Source organism: Eucalyptus grandis, chromosome 3 (assembly GCF_016545825.1).
Source record: "Eucalyptus grandis isolate ANBG69807.140 chromosome 3, ASM1654582v1, whole genome shotgun sequence".
NCBI lineage: Eukaryota > Viridiplantae > Streptophyta > Magnoliopsida > Myrtales > Myrtaceae > Eucalyptus > Eucalyptus grandis.
The window spans coordinates 32,343,945-32,357,150 of NC_052614.1; the positions used below are offsets into that span (position 1 = coordinate 32,343,945).

Here is a 13,206-nt window from a genome sequence, read left to right on the forward strand (position 1 = left end):
ATGCGCCCCACCCAATCAGGATACGACACGTGTCGACACGTGGAGCCGGGTCCCGCCTTTTCTTTTAGTCAAATTTTTGCCGCGTCCTTCTCCCGCCCTTCGCATTTGAAGTGCCCTTTCTCTTCTGTCTTCTCCCGCACGAAGTCTCTCTCACAAAAATCTTTCTCCGCCTCCTTCGACACCGACGATCAGCACCGGCCGAGCGCCCTCCTCGTCCGGCGCTACTCGATCTCCGCCGCCGCCGCCTCCTCGCCGCCCTTGCAGCTCCCGCTGGCCTCCAAGGTCCAGAGCGGCTTCGAGCCGCGGAAGTCGTCGTCGACCTCCGCCTCCTTCGACGCCGACGACCAGCACCAGCCGAGCGCCCCCCTCGTCCGGCGGTACTCGATCTCCGCCGCCGCCGCCGCCTCCTCGCCGCCCTCGCAGCTCCCGCTGGCGTCCAAGGTCCAGCGTCTCGCGGACAATGTCCAGGTTTTTCCGAAACGCTCCGATCGTCTCGCGCTCTATTTTGGCTCCCGATTGAGTTGGGGATTTGACTATTTCGAATTTTTGCTTCTTGCTTCGGTTGATTCCTTCTCTGTTGCCGAGCTTTGACAAGAGCGATTTCCGGATGCAGCTTGCGAGGCAGGATTACTTGGAGGTGCCACAACGACATCTGCACAGGCCACAAAAGGAATATCAGGCAAAATGAACAGCGCATAATTAAGGCGAACATATGTTAGTTTCAGTTTAGCAGAGAAAGTGCGAGCGCGCGTGTGGCAATGCCCTTGATTATCAGCTTCTTACCCATCCACTTGCTACAAGTTACTAGCAGGCAATAAGCCGCCAACTACAGCCATAAAAGAGAAGCAAATGCTTCTATTTCTTCATCTGTTAAAGAGATCGTAAAATTGAAAAATGCTTACAGCAGAAGGCGTAGAAATATCTTCGCATCCAGTCACATGTTGGACAGAAGCCGCAATTTTTCCTTGGGAAGCAACGTGGTGGGGATATCTAAGAGAAGACCGCTCACCTTGAGCAACGGCGCATTGTTTTGAAGGTTGCTGCTATGTGCAACTCAAGAGAGTTTTAGTTCCGCGAGTGAAGACTCAATGACTGAAAAAGCTGACCCCGAGGATTTAGCTTGAGATCTGTAGATTGTGCTCGGCCTAGTTCGGTTTCATACCCACGAGGTTCTTTTGCGTTTGGGGGTGTATGGTTTTTATTGAGGTTTTGGATACATCTTCCACTTGTACTAAGTAATTTATTTCTCCACGAGGATATTAGGTTGTTGCAAAACTACGAAGCGAGCAGGGCAAAGCCACATCTGAGGTGCAAAGCCATTGCCCATGTATTTTGCGGGACGATGGACTGGTAGTATGTATATATGTTCACTTGCATCAAATAAAAGTTAGTAGTCCATTTCAGATGTTCGTGTATTTTCTGCTGAATCAGAACCCAAGACTTTTACTATAAAATTTGGAAAAGAAGATTCTTGAGGTGGTAAAACCTGAGTTAACCTTAAGTCGGTACTTCTAACCAGATTTAGATGCTGTGTATTCCACTATGTACCAAAATCACTTGGCAAACGATCTTTGATCTAGTTTGCACTGCATCCATTCATTGGTACTTTGTACCATCAGAGCAAAGAGTACTCGACAACTGATTACATCTATGTGAAAAAAAATTAGTATCATGTACTTCAACACAGCGCAACGCTTATGGTAAGAATCGGGGCACAACCCCATTTGACCTATCAGTATCAGTGAGTTTGTTCAACCTTTTCACTTCAGCTAGAAAGCCGATACTAACTAGAGAAGTACAAAAACTAGCATGCTAACAAGAGAGAGTCGAGTTCCACATATTTATATACATTTTCCCTCTTTGCCTCCATCCCACCTAAAAGCCTACCCATCCTTAAGCCGACTTTTCAAGGTCCAGGTTGCTGTTCTGAGAGATCACCTCACCAAATTTATGGAAGAGTTGGGCATCCGAGGTGCTCATGGCTGAGCAATTTACCAAGTGCAGAGTCTTCAAATTTGCATACTCGTCCATGTAACTAGCGATCTTTGTGCTCGGGAGCAGAGCGGACCCTACCGCAGATAACTGCTTCAGTGGGGTTGTGGACAGCAATAGGCTTCCGAGGACTCTAGCCACTTCATGCATGGTAGGACATTCCGATGGTTGCCTCTTAGTGCACAAGGGAGCAAGTTGGAAAACCTTCTTCAACGCTCTGAGAAACAATAAACAGAAAAAGTTTAAAATTTAGGGAGCTTTTTGAGATCTTCAGGATCCATCATAACATCTTAAACATGGTAAACAAAGTTTTGAGAAACAATGACCTAGCGCCTAGAAGGAGCTTCACAAAAAGGATGATCTGAAAGTTTCCAGGGACAAAGAAAGACCAAATATTTAGACTAAATGCACTAGACATGGAATAAAACAAAATCCTCAACCAATTATCATTCTTGAGGATACATTCTATGGAAGTATTCCCTATTTTCACCTCTCCTTACATATGCAAAAATATGAAATTTCAATTACCTTATTGAATTTTAAAATGAAAACACCTCGGTTCACTTGTGGTAGGCTTGTTAATTATAATTATTTTCCTAGAGCAGGATCTTCAAACAGCAACGAAGTTAATCACTCACAAGACATGATGTCCCAACTTTATCACTTATGCATATGATATCATCGAACCTAGCAGACTGGAATTCTTTCAACCAGGATGAACTTCCATGAAGAGAAGGCAATAAAAGTGAAGAAAAAACACGGAGAAAACCTTGGCTTTGGTGTCTTGTGTATCAACAAGTAACAGCAACCTACCTGATTTCTCCAGTGAAAGCTCCACCTTTCCCAGTCCAAGAGTTTTGAGAAGCTATCTCAATCCGTGGCGTTAATGAGTTCTTAACCTGGTCAATGTATACAAAGGGAGGTGCCACAACGACATCTGCACAGGCCACAAAAGGAAGATCAGGCAAAATGAACAGCGCATAATTAAGGCAAACATATGTTAGTTTCAGTTTAGCAGAGAAAGTGCGTGCACGCGTGTGGCAATGCCCTTGATTATCAGCTTCTTACCCATCCACTTGCTACAAGTTACTAGCAGGCAATAAGCCGCCAACTACAGCCATAAAAGAGAAGCAAAAGATGCTTCCCAATAACTCCATCTAATGCATTTAACATTATACTAGCGATGGTCAATCTCGAAAAGGATGGACACATAAGCATCATTTATCAACTCCATGGGAGAGATAGTCAAATTTTGCTGTATAGATAGATATAATTACCGAGACAATAGTCTCGAACTCCAATTTTTAGACAATAAATTTTGCTGTATAGGTAGATATATATGCATATATATTTCCTGATAAAAGAAAAGGCCAACAACAACAGCTACTCGCACTAGCCTCAGTACCTTATGGGTAGCGGCAACTGGCGAACTCTACAATCTGCACAGATCATTTGTTTTTTAACAAATCAAACTAAACAATGAAAGACAAGAAGCTCTACCGCATTCCTGCCTTCTTTTTGATAACTAATCTACTATGACAGATGTCTTCACAACATGTAACAAGCAACTGCACAACACGCGCTCAAGGGTATCCAAGGACAAGCACTGCACACCTTAGCTGCAAAAAAAAAAAAAAAAAAAAATTAAACAAACAAACCACTTCCCGCAACCTCAATCCCTCGTCCGACAACACAGCCCGACCCCACAAGACGACAAAAATTAGATTGCGACCAAACTGTTCACGCTCCATCATCTTCCTCGGATTAGACAAAATCATTGCATTGGTTTGCTACTGCAGGGACATAAATGCTGTGGTTATATTATTTAGCATGCGCCGTTTCGCTGTAATTAGAGCTGCCTTTTGTTCATGCTAGACTTTTGAACAACTGCTTTGTCTTTCCTATATGAACTACAGATCCTGATTGACCTAAGAATGACAAGGCAACCATTCTTATGGACACAATCCAGGTGCTGAAGGATTTAACCACGGAAGTTAACAAATTGAAAGCTGAATGTGCAGCTCTTATTGAAGAATCTCGTGAGGTGATTTTATCTTCATCCAGTATCCTGAGGTTCTAATGTCCATTGTTTGCCTTGATGCTAATAGTAACTTTGCATTACAACCAGCCGATGCAGGAGAAGAATGAGCTCACAGAAGAGAAATCATCTTTAAAATCTGAAGTTGAAAATCTTAATGTCCAGTACCAGCAAAGGATGAGGGTTATGTACCCTTGGGCTGCCATGGATCCATCCGTCATCATGGGTCCAGCCTACTCATATCCAGTTCCAATACCCGTCACTCCAGGTCCAATACCCATGCACTCACAACTTCAGCCTTTCCCTTTCTTTGGAAATCAGAATGCAAGTGCTATTCCCTGCTCCGTGTTCTACCTTTATCCCAAATTCAATGCCTGCCAATCCCACATTTGAACAGCAGTCAACCCAATATGCTTCCAGTTCTCATGTGTCAAATAAAAAAGACTCCAAAAGCAGGTCTTCAGATCATCAAAGGGGCAGCATTGCAGAGCAAGACGAAGATTCAAATGGCATGGCAACAGACCTTGAACTTAAGATGCCTGGAACATCATCACAGCAGGTTTTTTTTTATATTCTGAACCAGAGCTAGATCTACTCTGTAAATTGGCACAATATGCATAACAGTATATATTATGCGGGACTTGACGTCCGGAGAAAAGTAGGGCAAGCAGACCCAGAGGAAGGAGATAAGTATTTTACTGATGGGAGCTCGTTGAGCAAGCTTTCCTCATCTCAGGCTTTTCCAGATAGTTCCTCCAATAGTCTTAGTGACAACCCAAAGTCCAGTAGATGAAGAGTTAAGTCCAGAAAATCTTAATGCCACAATTTTCTTTTCCTTTTACAGGCCTAACTCATTTTCTAGTCCTTTCGTAGTTTGTACCCTAGTTAACCGAGGCTGGTCAGTTGTATATTATGTTGCGGTTGCTTAACTTACAGGGAATTTTTTTAGTTTATACAGATTTCAGAGCATATGCCTGAAACTTGAACAATGAAGGGCACATTCATTACTTTTTTAAGGGTTTAGCTCCAGCAACCATGACATAATTGATTGGAGCTCAGATTTTGCATCCAAACTATCTTGCGACTTTTGACCTGCCATGAGGCATAAGCCTGGTTGTACTCCTGCATGAGTCATTCGCATCGTGTATTTGTGATGCCCTGTTGGTTATTAGATAAAAAAAGTCTCCAGAGATGCTGTCGTCAAGAGGTAACGAATCAGTGTACCGATGGAGATGCGAGCTAGCATACGCTTTTGGGTATTCCCAACATCATTGACCGGAGCAGAAAAAGGCGAATTCTTTATGTTCTGCGCATCACCTCCTACATTCGCTATTCTATTGGCCATGATTCAACGCGATGATGAATGGCTCTTGAAACCAAGAAGCGTCACCCTAAATAATATGATCAATTTATTTTCGTTAATGGCTGCTCAGCATACATCTCTAAATCCTTCACAGAAAAAGCAGGTGCATTGCCCATCTCTGAGAGAGACTGAAAAATGTTTACACTTAATTCATTTGCGATGCCAAAAAAATTGGGAAAAGAGAAGGCCTTACAAGTAAAAAAGCATTGCCCATTTCTGTAATAGAACAGGACCCCAAATTCGAGGGCGTTAAATATACACTCAGCAGCCTACACATCCCACACTCATTAGAAGACGTACGCCCGTATAGCCCTTCCCTCTCACCAAGTAAACGACCACAGCCAGCAATCTCTCCAAACCTTCATCCTCAAGCACTTCTCGGCTAACTTGGGGTGCCATGCAAAATCCCTCGATACTAACTTTTGTACAGGGATTTCCATTGGCAATGGAGCGGAGTACAGAGGCGGTCATCATGGTTGGCTCGGTATATCTTGAGTAACCAAAATACGTAACCTGTCTCGTGCTCCCTCCTCTCTTTTTAACACCCAAAAGCTCCAGAATGGATCTCAAATTCCAATAACCAGATGGGCTCGGCAAGTTTTGAGAGCCCATGCTTGCAGTTCTTAACAGCCTTCTGAACTCCGATAAACTTATTTTCCCATCTTTGTTGACGACGTCAGCTTCCTCTAGCAGAGGACCGACGGAGCCTTTCAAACCTGTCTGCTGAAAAGGGCATGGGAGCATCATGTCAAGGTTACACGTTAACATGCTTAACCATTTCTTTGTACCAAGCAACATAAAAAACCTGCGCCACAACTTTGTGCAGAATATACAAGAAGAGGCAATACATTCGGCTAGTATTTTCAGATGAGACAATAACCAAATTATCAAGGTCACAAGCTGAACAGTTTCTTTATGTGAAGCTGCAACAGAAAGTAGCTATACTACTATTTTGTGCCCAATATGCAAAAAGACAGACGACTTATCCCAACTTTTGCGCAATTTTGCAAGAAACAAACTTCAAGCTCCCAAGAGACAGGGTCAAAATTCAGTTACAAATTAAAACAAATACATTTAGCCCTGTCTACGTAATTTAATTTTCACTCTACCCATACCCATAGTGACACAAATGAGAACTAGAGGGCAAATGAATGTGGAAGGGATGAATAAATGAAGATAGTCAAAATTACCAGTCGAAGTTCTTCTGGGGTTATATAACCATCACGATCAATGTCAAATTTTTCAAAAGCGGCCTGTGACCGCAGCTGCCACTTCTCTGAGTCATGTTCCTCCATTCGATGCACATGAAGAGTAGCTGCAACAAACTCAGTAAAATCCACTTAGCTCATCCGTGTTGCTATTGATCTACATGAAGGAAAAATAAAAGAGATTCTTATGCACCATTCAGGACTCACATGTTTGTGCAAAATCTATAAGCTTGGCAGTAGCTCATCTTATGAACGAAAAAATCAGTCCAACATTTCTTGGCTAACAACACAAGCAAGTTTTCAAAATGATGAAACATGAAGCAAGAACTAAATGGAAGCTTCAAGCATCGAATATGAACAAAAGAGAATCACCAAAACAATAAAAGAAGAAAGTGAAACTGACAGAAATGGTATTCCACAAAAACCCACCAGAAAAACAAATCTCAATCGCTAATACACGAGGAGAAAACAAGGCCATAACAAAGGTAAAGATAAAAGTTACCGCTTGAAGAATCTCTAAGACACGTGGTTCCTTCATCTTCCAGGGAAGATCCTGAGCAAGGGCCTGCATGCATACAACACTCATGATCATGATGTAATTAAAATATTCATCAGAGTGAATGTGGAATGAGAAAGAAATGGATACCTCTTTCATTTCTTCAAGACTAATAGAACCATTTTTATCTACATCAATTGCAGCAAATTGATCCTTGAGGTCAGCAAGTTCCTCTTCATCAAGTGTGCCTGCTAGTGCCTGCAAGCAATATTTGTTAGACATTGACATGATATAATATCCTTTCCTCCTTGAACAAATCTTACAGAGCAGTTTTGTAAAGCAAATTGTTTCAGTCGACCATACTTCATCAATTATCTCATATTGTTAAAAACAGATATATCAATAGGGATATCTGATGCATTTCCTCCTTCTCTAACCCATGGATATGCTGAAAGTTGCAGCAATGAATAAAGATCAATGTTAAGAGGAAACAGAAATCCTCAGTTCCAAAGAAAATGAAAACCTCAGTTTTCAACCTCAATACTAGACTTGCGGCCTTTTACATGCCAAATCTCATGCCATCCAAAATTCCAGTTTGATAAGCAATTCAAGTGGGCTTGATCAGAAAGACTCTTAATATGAAATCTCATTTCTTCGCAGAGAATATGGAGAACCAATAAACAATCCACAAGAAAGAATAGTGTCCATCTCTCTCTCACATATCAACAAGAAATAAGTTGCGAGAATATATGTACACACAACATATATAGGACATTCCAAAGTTTGATTTAACTGGCAGTGACAAAAGTTGGGAAAGGGTAGTGTCACCTCAACAAAAAGATAAAGAAAAGGGACACCATGAGGAGCAACCATGATTTTCAAAATGCTCCATTTATCCAGTCTTTTCATTTCCACAACTGTATAATGGGCAAGCTATACACACCGTTCACGCAAAAGTTCGCAACCATGCTCTACAGGGACCTGGGTAGCTTCAGAGCTACCCAGCTTAAGGTTAGCACTCATCCTCAACAATGCTTTAAATATCATGATCATACAAAACCATGTACATGATCAAGTCTCAGAAAATTGACTCTGTAATTCAGTACCAAGTCCATTAGCCTCAGAAGTCCTCTTAATTCGAAGTCTCTTCACAGAATTCACGAACATCCTGATATAAAAAGTTTAATTCCAGAATCAGATAGAAAGGATGGTATGCATAGAGAAAAACTTAAATGAGAACACATACATAGATATCAATTTGTCGAGCATTTTCTGTCACTACATCGCCTAGTCGGTGCTCTTCTAGTATCATGCACTAACCGCTTTTATCCACACAACCCCAAATATCCCAGAAGAAAAGCCATAAGAGTATTAACATGGCACCAAATTCTACCAAGTAGAATCCAAAAAAAAAGAAAAAAGAAAACGAACCTTGGGACGTACGGGAGTCGCCAATGGGATGCCTATCGGTGGGGCTTGGGAAGGCGACGATGTTGGCGGCGTCCGCGTTCAGGAGCAGGGGGCGCTTCGCGGAGGAAAAGAGAAAGAGCGAGCAGAGCGACCTTCGCTCACGGAGAGGGAGGCCAAAACGCGAGCAGGGGTTCGTCGGCGTTGGGGTTGGGCGCTCCGCAGAGGAAAGAGGGAGAGAGCGGAGCGGAGGTCGCGAGAGGGAGGCGAAGGGGCGTCGGCTTCGGCGTCGGCGTTGGTGTCGGCGTCCGCGTCGGGCGCGTAGGCGGAGGCGTCGGCGTCGGAGTCGGGGCCGACGGACTCCGACGCCGACGGAGGCAACCGGCGGAGGGGCGTCGGGGTTTGCTGGAAGAGAGGCGAAGGAGCGTCGGCGTCAGGGTCGGGTCCAGGGGAGGAGGCGGAGGCGGCGTCCGCGTCGGAGTCGAGGGCGACGGAGGCAACCGGCGGAGGCGGAGGCGGAGGGCCGTCGGCGTCGCGTTTCGCTGGAAGAGAGGCACGACTTCGCGGAGGGGGGAGAGAGAGAGCAGAGCGGAGGTCGCGAGAGGGAGGCAGAGGAGCGTCGGCGGCGTCGGCGTCGGCGTCGGCGTCGGCGTCGGCGTCGGTGGGGGACGATGGAAGCAACCAGCAGAGGCGGAGGGGACAGAGAGAGAGGAGAGAGAGGAGAGAGACGATCTGCAGAGGAGAGAGAGCGTCAGAGGGCTTATGCTCGAGAGAGGAGAGGGAGAACTTCCCGCGCCGTTGGTTTGAAACGGAGAAGTGGACGACGTGGACTGACACTTGTCCAGGTGTCACGCTCTGAATGGTTCAGAGCACGGATTGCGTGGCACTATTAGGGGTACCCCATTTCCTCTCGAGAAAATACAGTACGTCTTATGTATCAACGTGGCAAACAAAGGCGCTCGCAGCGCGACACGTGTCCTCGTGGGACCCACAATTTCGGGGCGCTCATTTTGAAAATTTCCGATCAGTAGGGTTTACGGTCGCGGGTTCTTTCTTTGCGCCTCTCTCTCTACCCTCGCTCTCTCTCCCCGACGAACTCCTCTCTCTCGCCTCGCTTTTTCCGACCGCCGAAGCACCGCGAGCAACCGCGAACCGGGAGGATACCGGCGAGACGACCGCGAGCAACCGACCGGCGTGCGACCTCCCCTCTCTCTCTCGCTTCCGGCGTGCGACCACCCTCTTTTCGACCGACCGGCGTGCGACCTTCCTCTCTCTCGCCCTCCCTCTTTCCGACCGGCGAACCACCGCGCCGCACCTCGGCTCCGGATTCCGGCCCCAACTCGTCCGTCCTTACTCTTTCTCTCTACTCGCGTCTCTCGTCGCCCTCCCTCTCTTCGACAAATAACCACCGCGGACCGGCGAACCACCGCCCCCTCTAGCTCCAAGATCCGCACCGCTTGTCAAGGTAATTCCTCGCTTTCTCTTTTCTCTTTTCTCTGTACGACGGGGTGACGGAAGGGATTTTATAGGAGTTCGCGATGCCCGAAATGTCATTAGTAGTATGCTTTTCGCCCGTAGTTTTCTTTAATCTTGGGTTTGGCTATTCATCATGCCGTAGGACATACTCCGAAAAGGCTCTAAAATGAGTGCTATTGTTGCAAATCATGGATAGTCCTTGAAAAGCCAGATCTGTTGTTCTTCCATATTGATGTTTATATGTATATTCCCCAATAACTTTGCTGAGATGCACGGCAAATGCATCCAGTCTCAATTGATTATTGTCATGCAGTGTAGATTTTTATTGCCTCGAGATCATTTGGTCATATTTGTTTCCGTGTGTTTGCGATGCTTATGGTATAGACCTATGTGATCTCCCGATGATGATTTTTTTTTTTTTTTTTTTGGTCGGATTTTAACTTTTCTCGTATTTAATCCAATTGCGGGATGTGGCGGTGAAGGTATTCTCGATGCAAGAATATTCAGAAGAATTGATAAATTCCTTTAGACAAGAGGTTTGTTTTCTTTTTTGTTTTACTATGTCTCATGAGTTCTCTTTGTTTCTAATATTATTCACGGGACATGCCGAGGGTCGCTTAGACTTTTTAATTTGAATAAGGCATCTCTCGTAGGACATGATATGCAGGCTATGTCTTGCTCTAAGCCTCGTTGGCCTGTCATTGACTTGTTAATTGAAATCATGAAAACATCGTTATGATAGCGTTTAGTGATTGCTGGATGCGAGGTGGCTGGTTTAATTTTGATAAGGGCCTTCCTTGACGGAGTTGTAATTGCGGTTGATGGTCTAGATTCAGGACCGAGGCAAAGTGAGGGATAATGGGTTGACCTTTAGTTGATAATGAGCCCAAAAGTGATCTATATTATCCCAGGATGTGACGAGTCAACATCGAGGTGCCAAATGACTCCATCTATTGTGTCACTTGCCCCTACATCTTCTGATTGTTCTTTTTTTCTTTTTCCTTTTCCCGATAAGAACTACATAGTCAAGATGGTTTAGGAAGAACATTCTGAAAACCAAGTGTGATAAAGAGATGAAGTAAGATTGACCAACATGTTCGAACCGCATGCATTTATCTCTCTCTCTCTCTCGCACTTGTATGACTAGCCCGTATTTTATTATTTTATAAAATTCTGAAGCCTTTTAATGACCAGAATTTTTGGTGCTTATTCTGTAGCAACCGGGATTTTTTCCCCAAAGCACGGATATAGTTTATTGATGTTGGGAGCGGCACCGGGCTTGCTGGTTTGCCTTTACATTGTGTGATTTTTCTCCACTGCAGTCTGTTGATTCATTTGTCCTTGTAAGCTCTTTCCTTCCCAATGGTGGTCCAACTTTTTCCATGGCTGTTTACCCATCTGAGTTCGGGATCCAGCGCATGGAAGAGGAAGAAATTTATGGCCCTGTTGGGCTCTTTGATGATGAGGATGATAGGAATGAAGATTATTTGGACGAGAAACAGACACTCTTGGTGAGATATTGAATGGAGATCGCCTAGTAACGCTCCATATGAAGTAAAATTTCTACGGGGAAGGATCAAGAGGTTGCGTGTGCAAAGAAGTTGACAAGTGAAGAAGTCTCTCAAATCCAAGCTACAATCAAGCGCTTTTATATATTTCGGATGTACTTGTGATGACTTGCCAACTGGGATATATAGGAAAGGTGGAAGAATCACCTACAAATATTTCGAGCACAAATATCTCCTTTACCAGCATTTCGAAATTGAAATCTTTTTCAATAAGGATCAAATAATAGAGGCTCATTTGTTGATGCACCCTAATGAGGTAGTGGAGTTGGTCAAGGCAGGAATATGGACATAGAGCTACAGTTCAGCGTGCATTGGATGGTCCCGGGTTTCTTGTGAGACCTCAAAGTGCCCTAGAGAGGTCTCGTCACTCCAATGGTACAGGGCACATTTCAACCGATGGTCTGGCTGGTTTCTTGCCTTTTTTTTGTACAATCTACATGCAGCTGCATTACATGTTAATGAGCATGTGGGGTAATAGGGTCTAAAAGTTTCACTTTTGTTGTTGAAAACAGAAAACTAAAAGTTTTATTCGATAAACTAAAGGGTTTATTTGCTAGCATTCTTATTCTAAATTTCGTGCTGCATGTGTCATATTGCGGGTGAAGGAAAAGATCTAAAATTGGTGGACGCCCTCGCTTTTCGGGTCATGTTAAAAGAGCTTGAGGGAAGTCGATGACTTCTTATATGGATGTGGACAGGTTTTAAAGAGTTATGGACTTATTAATGTGCAAGAAGAAGAATCTTATTGTCATTAAGGTTTTCCCTACCGATGTTCATGTGCTACGAAGCATGCAAGAGGATTATGGTTGAGGATGATGAAGAGGCATAACCACATATTTGACAAGAAGAAATGCGAGGTCTTTTGCTATGGGTCATCTATAGAAAGAGTGGATAAAGATCACTATTTTGCATACTACGATTTTTTTTATTTTGGTCAGATGTATACTGTGATTGAATGGTTTAGTTTATGTTTTTTTCTTTTGCTCATACGATTTCTTCAAAAGAATTCTTCAAGGAAGTTCTTGTTACCAAGGTTGGTTCTACATGCACTCGCAAAGATATTTGAGGGGTTTACTTTTCTTTTGTGGTTCAATGTGTTTTCAAGAAGGTACTGGCATGTTTTGATAATGTGAGTATTGCGTTTCATGAGAAGATGAGTTGGCAAGAGTCGTACCAAGAAAGATGGCCAATTTGTCCAATAACATGCTAATTGAGATGCAATGTTTTTAACAGGGGCTACTTTGTGTGCATAAATCTCTTGGAGTACCTAACATAGGGAAAGCTTTTTGCTTACTTCGGATTGTCGATTTGAATGAATAACAGTTTTATGTTTGGAGTTTGCTATTTCAATTTTACGTTTGAGTACCTTCAGCTTTCTTTGACAGAACAAAGCTTTGTATTAAATGATCTTGTTAGATGTTGATTTTATTTTTGATCCAAACTGTGGCTAGTTAACTTGCAAGGCAAAGCTCTTGCTGCCCTACTAATCTTGGAAAACCCGCGAGTCCAAGGGATTGCTACTTAGTATGAAATCGAAAAGTGGCAATAATTCATCCGTCGAGTTTGAATTTGACAATATACAAAGAACACAACATCACGTTTCAATTATTAGTAGTGTGAGAGAGAATTAATTGACGTGCGGGAAATGCTTTCCGTAG

The 13,206-nt window shown here is 43.7% G+C and overlaps 3 protein-coding genes across 8 annotated transcripts in view; 2 read left to right on the forward strand and 1 right to left on the reverse strand.

Annotated features, from left to right (window-relative positions):
• On the forward strand, window positions 1–1,406 carry LOC104439529. Its single transcript, XM_010052583.3, has 2 exons — window positions 1–468; window positions 596–1,406. Exons 1-2 carry the CDS (start codon window positions 1–3, stop codon window positions 686–688), a joined length of 561 nt encoding a protein of 186 aa, XP_010050885.2. The 3' UTR covers window positions 689–1,406.
• Window positions 1,407–3,765: 2,359 nt separating this feature from the next.
• The window catches only part of LOC104446618 (transcription factor bHLH121), a 50,959-nt gene continuing 41,518 nt past the window's right edge, over window positions 3,766–13,206 (forward strand). For both annotated transcript variants that reach the window (XM_039308973.1, XM_039308974.1), the window contains exon 1: window positions 3,766–4,036. In XM_039308973.1, the coding sequence (XP_039164907.1) occupies window positions 3,947–4,036 (90 nt within the window). In that variant the 5' untranslated portion in view covers window positions 3,766–3,946. The remainder of the gene's footprint in view (window positions 4,037–13,206) is intronic.
• LOC120286124 lies at window positions 5,417–7,356 on the reverse strand. 5 transcript variants are annotated; one of them, XM_039308978.1, is made up of 4 exons: window positions 7,248–7,356; window positions 7,104–7,166; window positions 6,584–6,708; window positions 5,417–6,113 (listed from the first exon to the last, which is right to left on the reverse strand). In XM_039308978.1, exons 3-4 carry the CDS (start codon window positions 6,686–6,688, stop codon window positions 5,655–5,657), a joined length of 564 nt encoding a protein of 187 aa, XP_039164912.1. In that variant the 5' UTR covers window positions 6,689–6,708; window positions 7,104–7,166; window positions 7,248–7,356; the 3' UTR covers window positions 5,417–5,654. The 5 variants fall into 5 exon arrangements, with proteins under 5 accessions (XP_039164912.1, XP_039164909.1, XP_039164911.1 ...); XM_039308975.1 differs by having other exon boundaries at window positions 5,417–6,116; XM_039308977.1 differs by lacking the exons at window positions 7,104–7,166; window positions 7,248–7,356 and adding an exon at window positions 6,809–7,018 and having other exon boundaries at window positions 5,417–6,116.

What these genes read in the sequence shown, in the direction of transcription:
- LOC104439529 (XM_010052583.3), top strand. Translation starts at nt 1, where the DNA reads ATGCGCCCCACCCAATCAGGATACGACACGTGTCGACACGTGGAGCCG. An exon ending in GTCTCGCGGACAATGTCCAG is followed by an intron (nt 469 to 595) that starts GTTTTTCCGAAA and finishes AGCTTTGACAAG; the next exon opens with AGCGATTTCCGGATGCAGCT.
- LOC120286124 (XM_039308975.1), bottom strand. Translation starts at nt 6,688, where the DNA reads ATGGAGGAACATGACTCAGAGAAGTGGCAGCTGCGGTCACAGGCCGCT. An exon ending in CCCCAGAAGAACTTCGACTG is followed by an intron (nt 6,117 to 6,583) that starts GTAATTTTGACT and finishes TGCCCTTTTCAG; the next exon opens with CAGACAGGTTTGAAAGGCTC.